This window comes from Ctenocephalides felis, unplaced genomic scaffold (genome assembly GCF_003426905.1).
Source record: "Ctenocephalides felis isolate EL2017-DRISC unplaced genomic scaffold, ASM342690v1 CF-g0.4_SCAFFOLD_03571, whole genome shotgun sequence".
Classification (NCBI taxonomy): Eukaryota; Metazoa; Arthropoda; class Insecta; order Siphonaptera; family Pulicidae; genus Ctenocephalides; species Ctenocephalides felis.
This window is the reverse complement of record NW_020539725.1, coordinates 64,265,226-64,280,111: the sequence shown is the minus strand read 5'-3', so window position 1 is coordinate 64,280,111 and position 14,886 is coordinate 64,265,226. Positions and strand designations below refer to the sequence as shown.

The window sequence follows — 14,886 nt, the reverse complement described above, 5'->3', positions numbered from 1 at the left end:
ATTTACTACAAAATATAACATAACATCTATGAAGGCGCTATCGCAGGATAGCGATCCTCTCACGCAGTCAAATAATATATAACTGTAACAAATGTAGCTGAATGTACTTTGTATTGCTTGCTATGAAAAATAAATAAAAAAAAATATTGACAAAAGCCAGGTTGTCAGATAGAAAACCTAACCTAAAAACCGCACAAATGTTAAAAAAAAACGATCCTCAATAACCAGGTCTTTCTGACCCAGCTTCATAACATACGAGTGACGTTGCAGTTTACGCGTAAAACGCCTCAATGCACAGCAAATACATGACATTTTGACAGTATGATTCAGTAGCATAATGTATGCAAGTTGGAGCGTAACATGGCCTTGCCATAACACTGGTCTATTGTGCGGTGCATCAAAGTATATTTTAATTTAATTTCTACTTTCAGGATTTTCAGAAGCTCGTCCCACACACTCGATCCCTCAACCAGCACCGGTGCAAATATCGCCTGTAGTTCTACTTCCTCGGCACTACCAGCATCTGCATCAAGCACCTTGCCATCAGGCTCTCTATCCTATCACCATCATCCTAACGATGGCAATCGATCCAGTGTGTCCAGCGAAGGTTTCTGCGAAAACGACGATGGCACAGATTCACCAGGATGCGGAGGAATTGCTACAAACAATGAAAGTGCGGTGACCAGTGGCAGCAGTAATAGTTCTGCTAATAATAGTAGTGATTCGAATAGCAGTGCAAGTTGTGAGAGAACTGCTGGTGCCAGATTATTGAAAACTAGAGAGAGTCTTATGAAAACTTTGGATAGGAGCGGAGGCGGTGGAAGCAGTTCAGATGATAGTGATAGGTAATAGAAATATATTTTACTAGATGACCCGACAGACGTTGTCCTGTACCCATGTCTGCATTTTTTTTAATATAATATACTAATATTTACCGTTTACCTAAAAATAATAATTATTGTTTTTTAAATTACTTTTTACGCCAAAATACATTTTACATATACGTTTATAATATGAGCGATGTTAAATGTAGAACTGCTTCAAATAAAATGATGAGTCTCAATTCCCACACTATATTGGATATTGAAGTCTTTTAGAAGGTATAACATAACCATATGCATAACATAACACTGGTACTTCATGTTGGATTAAATTAATTTAATTTTTTATTATTTAATATATCCAAAATTGCATCTTAAACTTCTCCTAATCGATATCGTGAAGGTCAAATTGTATGTATTCATCTTTACTTTCCCATTTGTTGTTATAAAGTGATTTTTTTACGAATTTTAAAAATATTGTGGAAAGTTTAGTGAAGTATGCTTAGAAATTATATATTGAAAAAAAAATCTATATTGAAAATTTATTATCCGAATCTTGTGTTGGCGCCCCCTAAGGCGTGCGCTCGTATTTTTCGCATGCATCGCATTAAAGGTAGGTCCGGCCCTGATTAATACTTAATTTCATATTTTAAGTGAATTAATTTGTCTTATCATGTTCATATGTGTATCATTCAATCTACCATACATATACTGTATTTTATATTAATTTAATTTCTGGCACATCTCATCTGCTTTTCGGCAATAATAATGTAGACATTTCATTTTTCTTATTCATAATCATAAATTTATTATACATATTCTAATATTGGCTAGGTTCATAAGTAAATTGAAATTTTTAGCAGATGATAGTTTTCGTTTGTTTTCAATGCAAACAGGGACATGTCGTTTTTTGCAATTTTTTCCATTTATTTCTACAATATTGCATATACATCCCAGTACTTTATAATCACATACATCCTAAAAAATTTCTTTAACAAACTTCAGAAAGAGATATCAAAATCCGAATAATTGTTTAGGTAGAGTACACAGTAAGTGCTTGTAATTCAATATGGACTTTATATAATAGCAATAAAGCTCAAATTCTACTATTGATTTTAGTTAGAAAATGTTTGTATGTGAAAAAGAAAAGGGATGTTTATAAGGTTTTCCCTACTGTTATTCAATTTTGCCTCGCCGTAAGAACCATCCTTGGACTTCAACAAACATTTAAAAAAAAGAATTGGCCAAATTGGTCCATGCGTTATTGAGTTATGCGCTTACCAACACATTTTGCGATTGATTTTTATATATAAGATTTAATTTTTATTAACTGTTATGTTATTGTTTTTATTTATTTTAGCAATAAGAGATACGCTCGTCCAGTGGCTAGTACCAGTGGAGCAGGATCAAACCATTCGAACAAATCTGCAGGAAGTTCATCAAAAGATGAATCTGATAACAATAGCAATAATAAACATCCTGAACTGACCAGGAGAGACAGCAAGGATGATAGTGTGTCTAGTTCAGAATCACAAATGTCTGGTAAGTTGATATACTTTATTATTGTAATTTTTATATTAATTAACTTCCCGTAGGGTAAGTTAAGTAATAGCAAAAAATCGGAAATATATTTTTATATGTTTTTATGTTTCAAAGGTTTCTGAACAATTAGGCATACTTACAAAAATTGGATGTATGTGTGTGTGTGTATGTGTGTGTATATATGTTTCGATACAAATTTTTGTCGATGGTTTTGAGAAAACTGTTCAACCGATTTGAATCATTCAATTACCATTTGATACCTATTGATAAGGAGACGGATTGATTTTGGCAAAGGCAGGTCTAGGCCTTCCGAAGTCATGGGCCAAAAAGTGCCGAAAACGGTAACTCAGTTTTTAAGAGAACGGAGCGTCCGATTTTAATAATTCTAAGAACATTTTACTTGTATTGACAAGATGAAGAACTGATTAAATTTTGAAAAGCAGGTCTAGCGGTTTCGTAAAAAAATAAAAAATGCCATTTGGCAGTCAAAAATCAATATTAGATACATATATATATTAGGGCACATAACATTATTAGATATTTTATAGAGATTTTAATAATACGTATGGAGGCGTACATTAATCACGTGATCGATTTTTTTAAGGATTTTTGCCCCTTCAAAATTACCCCTCTCTACCACCAAACATCACGTGTATTTTTAGTCACGACAAAAAATTGTGAAATGTTTGATTTTTTTGAAAATGTTTGGGTTTTTTTTTAAAAAATTCTAGTAAAAAATACTTGTGATAATATCTCACAATACCCTCACAATGTGATATTTTGCGATTTTTTGTCAACAAACCTCTCCTCCCCTTCCCCTTAAAACCTCACGTGATTAATGGACGCCACTTTTCAAGAAAAAATTGTAAAATATTTGATTTTTTTGAAAATGTTTAGATTTTTTTAGAAATGATGATTTTAAAAATAGTGATTTTTGTCAAACACCTCCTTCCTCCTAAAAATCTTACGTGATTAATGGACGCTTCCTATGAATTTTGTTTACATTCCTATGGGTTCTGTAACATCGTTTATACGCTAGAGCGCGACGAGGCGCTTACGCGCTTTGATATTTCGTCTCTTTTCAACTGAAGCAGCGCGATTTCTTTGAAAAAAGTTCAAAATTTCCATAATATAAAAAAAACATTCTTTATCAAAAAGTCTTTTTTCCAAAAAAGTCAATTTTTTACAAAAAATTTGAATTTTTCAAGTCAATTTCTAATTTTGTCAAAGTTAGAAAAAAAATTCTAGTCTCATTACTTTTAATATCTAATGATCTGGTAATTTGTTTATAATGTATAGTTTATAATTTATACACGTTTGTCATACAGATTTATCATTAAATCAGAGTTTGAAAGTTATTAGAAATAAATGGTATTTCATTATTGCTCCCTATTCTATTAGTGCTCCCAAATAGTGTACCAATTTAACACTACTCACTAGAAAAGACTCAACTATCTATATAAAAAAAAATTAATCTTTTTTTAAAAAAATAATTTTTAGTACGATAAGTTCCAGCAATTTGCGTTAATGCACGATGCCATGCACCACTTAGTTATTATATTACCTTTCTTTCCCTTAGGTGATGAGTACAGTCATTATTACTATGACCCCAAAGCATTGCAATCCGTGCAGAGTACAGCAGGCACCTCCAAAGACAAGACAATGGATCAGCAACTGAAAGATATCTTTAACAATATTAAAATGAGTGATGACGCATGGGAAATTTTATTCGCCCGTGCAGAAGGTTTGCATGCTCACGGGCACGGACGAGAAGCATGCATCCTTGGTGTTAAATTGGCAGAGGAACTGCTAGCAAATCCTCCGGATTTGATGGTCGAAATTCCGCAAATACAAAGGAAGAAAGGCAAGAAGCACCATATAAATCCCGCTTCACATCAACTGAGTGTCTTAGCATCGGCCACGTTAGCAAAATGTGCTTTTCTTTGCACTGTGCTAGCTGAAAACCAAGAACACTCGCTTTTGGCTTTCAAAGTTGGTCTTTTTGGCTTGGAGTTACCGCGTCCACCGGCTAGCACTAAGCCTTTGGAAGTCAAACTAGCAAATCAAGAGTCTGATCTAGTGAATTTACTGAAACGTATAACGTTAGGTCCTGTAGAGTTGTCAATAACGCGGGAGCGTGCCAAGCAATTAAAAGAAGGTACTTTACGTTCAAGGGGCGAAGCTTTGCTGCCAATCATGCTGGCGAGCTTTATTTTTGAAGCACTTAGTAATGGCAAGAGCAAAAATGTTTTTCCATGGCTACCCACTGATGAAGCCCTAGGATTTGAGGCAGCAGTGGCAGCATTAGGCCTAAAAGCGAATGTTAGCGAAGCCGATCATCCTTTACTATGTGAAGGCACCAGAAGGCAACGCGGAGACCTCGCGTTAGTTCTTCTCAACCACTACAAACAAGAGCCTAATAAGATAGCAAGAATTATGGATAAGCTTTTAGATAGGGAAATACATCAATTAATTAAAACACCTATTTTAAGTTCATATTACTCAAGCAATCCACCCATAAGAAGTCGTTTGTTTTCCATGCGCCAACGAGAGGAACACAACGACCAATTCGTTCCGCACATGTACTCATGGGAAATGCAACAACTACCACAACAACCGTCGAGACCTCATAGTTCAACCAGTGCCGAACTTGACAACGTTGGCATGTGCAATTTATCAATTAGTGGAACCAGCGCGCCAACCAGTCAAGTCACAACAAGTCAAATTACTTCGACGAGGAGCAAAGAGTCGAGGTATAAGGGAAAGCGTGCGTATCCTTCTATACCCAACCAGCCTTCGGAAGCGAGTGCGCATTTTATGTTCGAGTTGGCTAAAAGTGTATTGACTAAAGCTGGAGGTAATAGTAGTACCTCGTTGTTTACTCAAGCATCGACTACACAGAATCATCATGGACCGCACAGGGCTTTGCATATGTGTGCATTTCAATTGGGCCTGTACGCCCTTGGATTGCATAATTGCGTCAGCTCCAACTGGCTGTCCAGGACGTACTCTTCGCACGTTAGCTGGATCATTGGTAAGAAAAAAAAATTATCATTTTTATTTTATTTTTACTAGGTGACCCGACAGACGTTGTCCTGTACCCATGTCTGCAATTTTTGAATATAATGTACTAATATTTACCGTTTACCTAAAAATAATAATTATTGTTTTTTAAATTACTCTTCACGCCAAAATGCATATTCATTTATAATAATAGATGAGCGATGTTAAATGTAGAACTGCTTTAAAATGACGAATCTCAATGCCCACACTATATTGGAAATTGAAATCTTTTAAACAGCATAACATAACCATAACATAACACTGGTACTTCATGTTGGATTAAATTAATTTAACCCTCCGTCGATCGGATATTTTTTCACCTTCGAACGGTCGGAGTGGTCTGGCCGGACCACCATTCATTTTACATGCATTTATATGGGATAAATGAGTATTTGGTATCTTATATATTGACGATTATTAGGAGTAAATATTTATAGTTTAGATTTTTTCTTTTTTTACCGTCTTGTAAATTAAAATTCAGGTTGAAAATATAATTTCACTACAAGTTTGCCAAAAAAAATTTCGAACGCAGTACGGGTAAAAAAATTGTTGATAATGTGCGTATTATTCATCCGATTTTCAATGTTTGCGATGACCAAAAAGTTTAGTAGGTTTTCAAGGAACTTTCGTCGTGAAAATACTAACATTCATGTTACAATACATAGCAAAGAATAAATAAATGCAGTTTGAATAGAAAATACCAGAAAAAAGACAAAATACTGGTTTACATATATCAAAAAGCGTATATTTCATACAAAATGTATGGGTGGTCTAGACAGACCACTCTGACCATTCGAAGTATAAAAAAGTTAATATCCTCATAATTATCCTTCTGTACATTTTTTCGTCCTGATTTTTTCATTGATCGACAGCTAATGAAGTTTTAGGAATAGTCAAGAAATTTCAAGTCGATAGGATTACTAGAAGTTTTTTTTTTTAATTGAAGTCGAAAAAAGTCTGGCCAGACCACGCCGACCGACAGAGGGTTAATTTTTTATTATTTAGTATATCCAAAATTGCATCTTAAACTTCTTCTAATCGATATCGTGAGAGCCGAATTGTATGTATTAATCTTTGCTTTCCCTTTTGTTGTTATAAAGTGAAATTTTTACAAATTTTACAAATATTGTGGAAATATTAGTAAAAGATGCAAAGAAATTATATATTGAAAAAAAAAACTATATTGAAAATTTAATATCCGAATCTTGTGTTGGCGCCCCCTAAGGCGTGCGCTTGTTATTTCGCATGAATCGCATTAAAGGTAGGCTGATTAATACTTAATTTCATATTTTAAATGAATTAATTTGTCTTATCATGTTCATATGTGTATCATTCAATCTACCATACATATACTGTATTTTATATTATTTTAATTTCTGGCACATCTCAGCTGCTTTAAGTCAATAATAATGTAGACATTTCATTTTTCTTATTCATAATCATAAATTTATTATACATATTCTAATAATGACATGTCGTTTTTTACAACTTTTTCCATTTATTTCTACAATATTGCACATACATCCCAGTGCTTTATAATCACATACATCCTAAAAAATTTCCTTAACAAATTTCAGAAAGATTTATCAAAATCCGTATAATCGTTTAGAAGGAGCATACAGTGAGCGCTTGTAATTTAATATGAACTTTATATAATAGCAATAAAGCTCAAATTTTTTCTACGTTTTAGTTAGAAAACGTTTGTATGGGAAAAAGAAAATGGGTGTTATTAAGGTTTTCTCAGCAATTACTCGACATAAAAACCATACTTGGACATCAACGAACATTAAAAAAAAAGAACCGGTCAAATTTGTCCAGGCGTTATTGAGTTATGCGTTTACCAACACATTTTGCGATTCATTTTTATATATAAGATTATTGTATTCATATATGGTGAGGATCACTTTGATTAATTTGATATTGAGTGGACTGTAAATTATAAATATTTCATCACCATAAGAAAATGTGAATAAAACCACTATTTAATTTATGACATATATTGAACTATACTCTACAACCTTCTTCTCTTATTACATTTGCTAGACTCTCTTATTATTATATGTTACAGGTATTTATACTCATATAATTGTACCCCCTACCCCGAAGGGTCCCAGGTTAAATAAAAACCCTGGTCAAATCTTGACCAATATAATTTTTACTTTTTTACCAGGACAAGCAATGGAGATCGGTGCTCCTGCCATATCATTTCTGATTGATACTTGGGAAGGGCATTTGACACCTCCCGAGGCAGTAACTATTGCAGATCGTGCTTCACAGAATTGTGACGCTAATATGGTTAGAGCTGCTGCCGAATTGGCATTATCTTGTTTACCTCATGCCCAAGCTCTTAATCCTAACGAAATACAAAGAGCTATTTTACAATGCAAGGAACAAAGCGATGTTATGCTGGAGAGGGCTTGTGTTACAGTAGAAAGTGTTGCTAAAGGTAAAAATACTATTGAAATTTAAAATGCGGACTGTTCATAAATTTTGTTTTGTTTCAGGCGGTGGAGTATATCCTGAAGTATTATTCCAAGTTGCAAGATACTGGTATGATTTATATGTTATTTTGGCCCCTGGAGACGCTCCACACCAGGGTCATGCACCTAATCCTGATGATGTTATGTGTGCAGGCATTGCACCTCTTGGAGCAGGAGATTCTCTGGTTGCATTGGTCGTCGAACCTACACCACAGGTAAGTAAAATGTTAAATTATTACATTTTAATAGACGAACAACAATATTATTGCAATTTATATTTGGCAGTTTTTTTATAACTGCATAATTAACTTCCCGTAGGGTAGTTATAGTAATGGGCCGAAAATCGAAAATGAAAATTTTTGCATTTCTCGACGCTTTGAAGGTTTCTGAACATTTTACTGGCGTACCTCAGAAAAAATGGATGTGTGTGTGGTTTTGTATGTCCGCATTTTTTCCACGTTTTCGGGCGCATGGATCAACCGATTTGAATAGTTCAAAAATCATTCGTTTTTTGTTGATAGGGAGACGTGCTGATTAGTTTTTGGCAAAGGTAGGTCCAGCCGTTACGGAGATACGGAGCAAAGAATGCAGAGAATACATATAGAGTTTTTGAGAGAACGGAGTATCCGATTTGAATGATCTAAAAAACATTAAATTTGTAATGATTGGTAGAAGAGGTGATTAGTTTTTGACAAAGACAGGTCCCGCCAATTCGAAGATACAGAGCCAAATGTGCAAAAATGGCAGTTTTTGAGTGAACTAAGCGTCCGATTTGAATGATCTAAAAAACTTTCTGCTTGTATTGACAAAACAATTGCTTTTGAGGATAAAAAATTATTACATCTTTTTATATTTTCCATAAAATATTTTTGTAATTTTGGATTCAAAAATTCAAAAAATTACCCAAGCTAAGCACAATCTAAGCGCCACTCTGGTGCAAATGTTTACCCAAGTGCGTTTAGACTGTTTATATACCGGAGCACTTTCCCAATTTTGTGAAAACAAAGCTATTGAAAAATATGAAAATGCCGCCACGTTAAGCACAGTACAAGTGAAAATATCGTACAGAATTATTTGAAAATGCGTTTAGACTGTGGCTGTACAGGAGCACTTTTTCAATTTTGTGTAAATTAGGCAACCATTTTTTTTTTGAAATAGAATTCGAAATGAAATGACGATTGTTTATGTTCTGGAGATAAATTGATTGATTTATGATTCACATATGAATTCAACTTCTTAGGTTGGCGATGTATAAATTAGTAAAATAGAATTTTATTTTTGAAGTAAAACTTCTTAAGTCGCCATGTGATATAGAGTCTGTTTTGATTCAACGTAAAAGAGACAACAGTATATAGTGATAAAATGAGAGAGAGAGATATAAAACACTAGTGCGAAAAAGAGCAACATATACCTGACAGTGTAGAGTGACAGAGTAAGATACATGAGTACGATGTGACCGCCAAATTTAAGCAACTACCTTTTTAAATGTAAATTTTTGATAAAAGGACAAGAGATACCAATTTTTGTTGTTAATAGAAATTGTAGATAATTTAATTGGCTATAAATTTGCTGAACATTGCAAAATGGTGGGACATTTCGTTTTGAAGTTATAAATAAATAAATAAAAATCGAGCTGGTCCAAAAGTGTGAAGCAAGATATACTGATGCAACCTCCAAAATTTAACAACAACCTGTTTCATTGCAAATTTTGGGTAAAAGGATATGAGATACAACATTTTGTTATTAACAAAAGTTGGAGATAATTTAATTGGCTAAAAATTTGCTGGATATTGCAAAACAATCGGACAATTTGTTTAGAAGTTATAAACAAATAAAAATCGAACCGGTCTAAAAATATAAAACGAGATATATTAAAATGTAGCCTCCTCAATTTAACAACAAACATTTTAGTTCTTATAAATGTCGCCAAGCTAGGTACAGTATCAGTGAAAATGTCGCACATAATTATTTGCAAATGCGTTTAGACTGTGACTGTTCGGGAGCACTTTTTCAATTTTGTGTAAATGCAACTATTTTTTTTTTTTTTGAAATTAAATTCGAAATGAAATGACGATTGTTAATGTTCTAGAGATAAATTGATTAATGATTTACATTTGATTTGCTCAGATATAACAAGATAGCAAAAATAATGAAAGTTACTACAGTATTTGTAATATATAATTTGAATTGAAATATTTTGAATATTTTATTACGGTACGGGAAGTTCCAGAAATTTGCCTTAAGGCACGATGCCATACACCACTAGTTATTTATCAAAATGCATATGTCTATTTTTTAGGATCTCATTCCAATGGCGCAACTACAACAACCACCGCCCATGGTGACAACGTCTGCCCCTGTAGTTTCTTCTCAACAGCAGCAGCAGATGGTAGCGCAGCCAATGCCACTAGCAATGCCTCCTTCCACATCTGGTATGCCACAGCAACCTATACCAGTGTCGGTGGTACAACAGCAGCAGCAACAACAACAACAAGTAGTTGTGAACCAAATCTCTACCACTGCTTTGCCCATGCCGGTTCCTCCGCCTGTTCAGCAGGCTGGACAGAACGAGGAGCAGGAGTTCCCCGGAGGCGTCGTGGTTACTGGTGCGCCGCCAATGCCGCCGCCGGGGGCACATATGCAATACGCGCTAGTCCTGGTGAGATAGAAAATGAACTTTACAATTGCTATATAACATTTTTATATAATATTACTAGTTGACCCGACAGACGTTGTCCTGTACCCATGTCTACAATTTTTAACTTCCCGAAGGAGAAGTTTATGTTTTCATCAAAAAATCCGACTCACTAATTTTATGTTTTCTCCTGGACGTTCTAAGAGACATTCTGAATCGAATGAGACTAAATTTGGAAAAAGTATGTGTGCGCGCGTGTGTGTGTATGTATGTGTGTGTGTATGTATGTGTGTGTGTATGTATGTGTGTGTGTGTGTGCGTGTGCACCAACAGATTTTTCGCCGTAAATCGACGTTTTCTCAAAAACGACTGGACCGATTTCAAAAATTTAGAAGCCATTTGATGTATCTCGATGAGGACTAGCGTTTCTAAGCTTTGTGCGACGATCGGCCGGGCCGTGTTTTTTTTTTGTAAATCGCAGAAAAGTGAAAAAATTTTTTGTCTACGTTTTAGCCCGCAATTCTGAATCAATTTTGAAAATTCAAAAACCGTTCGATAGATATTGATTGGGGAATCGTGCTGATTAGTTTTTGGTAAAGATCGGCCGGCCGTCCGTTCGTTTTCTTGTAATAAAGTTTTTTTAAAAAAAAAAATCGACGATTTTTTTTAATTTTTTTTTGACGGTAGATACCATAGTCTTGTAGACCATACTAAAATATTACGGCCCTACCACAAGTCGTTTAATTTTGAAAAAATCGTCAAAGTTTGCAAAAATTAGTGTCGTTTCTCTGACATTTGACAAAATTAAACCTTTCATCGACGTTTTCTGAAAAATGCCTGAATCGATTTCATAAATTTAAAAACCATTTTATGTATCTTAATAAGGACTATCGTTTGTCAGTTATGTGAGACGATCTGTCAAACCATTTCTTTGTAATTTGAAAAGAAGTGTTAAACTTTTCGTCCACATTTAAGCTCATCCTACCGAACCGATTTTAAAAAATCAAAAACTGTTCGAAGATATTAATTGGGAATGATACTGATTAGTTTTAGATGAAAATCTACCGAGCAGTTTTGTAATTAACTGTTTGAAAAAAAAATTAAGCCGATTTTCATGGAACTTTTTTGGCGATATATATCATGGTGTTATAGAACTTACTGAAATATCATGGCCTTACGACAAGTAGTTTAATTTTAAAAATTAATCAAAGATTAAGAAAATGAGTAGTTTTTTTGTCATTTGTAAAATTAAAATTAGACGATTTTTTTGGATTATAACGATAGAGTACTTGGGTTTAATGAACATAGTAAACCATTAAAGTCCATGGAAACTGGTTCAATTACAAAAACTGGTGATTTTTAAAAATTTGCTATTAGAAAATACTCTGAGTCAAAGTGTTCGTTCGTTTTCAATCATATGTAATAAATCCACTCGGAATACTTATAATCACTCACAAATTAAATTATTTTTTATTGATTAAGTCGATTAATTACACATTTCGGGAAGTTCATGTAACTTGCCTCAAGGCTAAATACCAAACCAACTAGTTTAATATCCAATACTATATTTACACCGTTCAGTTAAAATAATAATTATTGTTTTCAAATTACTATTTACACAAATATGAGTGATGTTAAATGTAGAAACTGTTTCAGATAAAATTATGATTCTCAATTCCCACAGTTAACACTTAATTATCCCTTTAACAAATATTAAAAAGTTCAATAAAAATTGTATATTAAAAATTGTACACTGCAATTAATAGCACAAATTTATTTCCAATAGCTCAATTCATTTTAATACCTGGGTTATCCAATAATTTTAGTCATACCTGTAGATGTGGGATGTATAAATGAATGATTTTTTGTTTATTCACACTAAAACATTGATTTTCCAAAATTATCACACCAAAAATCGTCTGCCTTTGTGATTTATAGCATAAGATATACGTACTAGAAGTTGAAATTGAAGTCTTTAAAAGGTATAGCATATTCAGAAAGAATTAATATATAGCATTCGCGGTATAGGTATATCACCTTGAATTTTTCTACCAAAAATAATTGCTTCAAAAATGTCGCCTATAATTTTTAAAATTTCGTACCATATAAGGTTGTCAAATATCTCCCTTCCGCCTTTTTGTATTATAAACCAAGAGCAAAAAAGCGGAAGGGAGATATTTGACAACCTAATATTTTAACTCGCTTTTAGTAATTTTAATATCTAAATTACATTTTTCTCACGAATAATTCAGTATACATTATTACTTAAGTTTATATTTGAAGTGAATTAATTTGTCAAATCCTGTTCACATGTGCTCTATTCAACCTACGATAAACAAAATTATTGCAGAAAATAGAGAGGAAAAAAACGTGTGCTCTGCGAATTTTTTTACTATGCTCCAATTTGCTTGATGTTTTGGAAATAGGCTAATCTTAATCTTAAGTTTAGAAGTGAAAACAATTTGCACTCCTTCACCACTCTCGGCATTATTTGGATTATAACTCTTTTAATTCTGATTTTATCAGAACTTGTAATATACTATTTTAAGGGTAATTAAATGACCTACAACTTTCTCTATCATCAATTTTACTGTAACTTCCCTTATTTTAAAGGGTTAAAGGGCTTGAAAGACACTCTGGTTTACAGCTGCGCACTCTTTAAACAATTATAACTCTATCAATATTTGTGTAACAAAAAAATAATAAAAAGCAATAATTAGTCAGAAAATACCCTTGAATTTCAGAGATATAATAATGAGAAATTGGTTGTTTTTTTAATGAGTTTTTTGAAAATCGTTTGTACTAAAGTTATGGTATTTTCTAGAATCCATCAAGATCTCTTGAACCAAGTCAATTCTAGATGGAAAACGATTATTTTTAATTTTGGTGGAAATGGCACTCATAAACTATTTGATTTAAATGGAAAAAAAAAACATTGTATCCGTCTTTTGCATATTGCATGATAGCTCACTTATTTTACACGCAGAAGTACTCATTTTAAAGCTTATTTTGAGCACTATAAAAACCCATCTTCATATCTAGCTTAATATTGTTCCTAGAGCACTGTAAAATAGCGATTTATTAGGATTTTAATTGATATAATTTTGTTCATTACATGATTTTCGTTAAAATGTATATTTCTGAAGATATTAGCAAACAACGCTTTTAATTTTTCTTTAAGTTTAGTTAAAAAAATAATATGTCAAAATTGAATTTAAATAGGGTATGTAATTACATTGAGCTGACATTTCACAAACGTGAGATGCATGCGCAGAACTGCATCACTTGTCAGACGCATGTTGACTCTATTTTATTATATTATTTTAATTTTTGGCACATCTCAGCTGCTTTTTGGCATTAATAATGTAGACATTACATTTTCCTTATTTATAATCATGAATTTATTATATTCTAATATTGCCTTAGCCTATAAGTGAATGGAAATGTTTGGCAAATGTGACGGTTTTCATTTGTTTTAATGTCAAACTATGCCTTAAATATTTTCAAGGTCAAACAATGATAAGCGGTTTTTTGTAATTTTTTCCATTTATTTCTACAATCTAACTATATTTCTATGAATCAAAACATTCTAGAAAATTTCCCGAACAAACTTCAGGAAGATTCATGAAAATTCGAATTATAGTTTAGGAGGATTAACCATTCATACATAGTTACAGAAGAATTTTATATGTAAGATTTATTCAAATGTTTGTTTTTTTTTGCAGGTGTTGTGACACCTTACGCAGCAGCTGCAGCTGCAGCGGCCTTGTATCATAATCCTCAATTAGCAGCAGCGGTAGCTGCTCATCAACATCATCAGCAGCAACAGCAGCACCAACAGCAACAGCATCAACACCAGCAACATCAAATGGCTTTGCACCATCACCATCAGCAGCACCAGCAACACGTTGCTTTCCATGCTCATCAGCAGCAACAGGCACAGCAACCACCACCACAGGTATAATTATTTACATAATACATATAAGGGGGCGTTCATTAATCATGTGAGCGATTTTTTATAGATATAGTGGTTATATTTCTCTCCCGCACTCAAAAAAATTAGTAACATTTGTGAATTATTTTTTTGAAAAATTTTAGATTTTTTTTTCAAATTGAGGTAAAAAATAAATACACGTGATATTTTTACTAGACCCGACTTTCCTACGTAATATTTCGTGATTTTTTGTGAAACCTTTCCTTCACCATTAGAGCTTACGGATTAACCCTTAAACTTACAATTTAGATTCGAAAATGTCGGCCAAAGTTGTTCAGCTGGCGCGGCGCTCTCGACTATTTTAGTTCATAGTGTACGGTTTATCACAAAATAAAAATAATTTTGTGTTTT

General features: G+C 33.2%; 2 protein-coding genes across 2 annotated transcripts in view; both read left to right on the top strand.

The window, feature by feature from the left end:
- Window positions 1–708, top strand: part of LOC113386963 (zinc finger SWIM domain-containing protein 8-like) — a 63,332-nt gene extending 62,624 nt beyond the window's left edge. Inside the window, exon 6 of the mRNA XM_026624722.1 lies at window positions 432–708. Within this exon, the coding sequence (XP_026480507.1) occupies window positions 432–682 (251 nt within the window). The 3' untranslated portion in view covers window positions 683–708. The remainder of the gene's footprint in view (window positions 1–431) is intronic.
- LOC113386496 (zinc finger SWIM domain-containing protein 8-like) overlaps window positions 671–14,886 on the top strand; it is a 16,186-nt gene continuing 1,970 nt past the window's right edge. Inside the window, exons 1-7 of the mRNA XM_026624276.1 lie at window positions 671–845; window positions 2,182–2,363; window positions 3,943–5,397; window positions 7,597–7,872; window positions 7,931–8,121; window positions 10,206–10,512; window positions 14,267–14,499. Coding sequence (XP_026480061.1) covers window positions 790–845; window positions 2,182–2,363; window positions 3,943–5,397; window positions 7,597–7,872; window positions 7,931–8,121; window positions 10,206–10,512; window positions 14,267–14,499 — 2,700 coding nt within the window. The 5' untranslated portion in view covers window positions 671–789. The remainder of the gene's footprint in view (window positions 846–2,181; window positions 2,364–3,942; window positions 5,398–7,596; window positions 7,873–7,930; window positions 8,122–10,205; window positions 10,513–14,266; window positions 14,500–14,886) is intronic.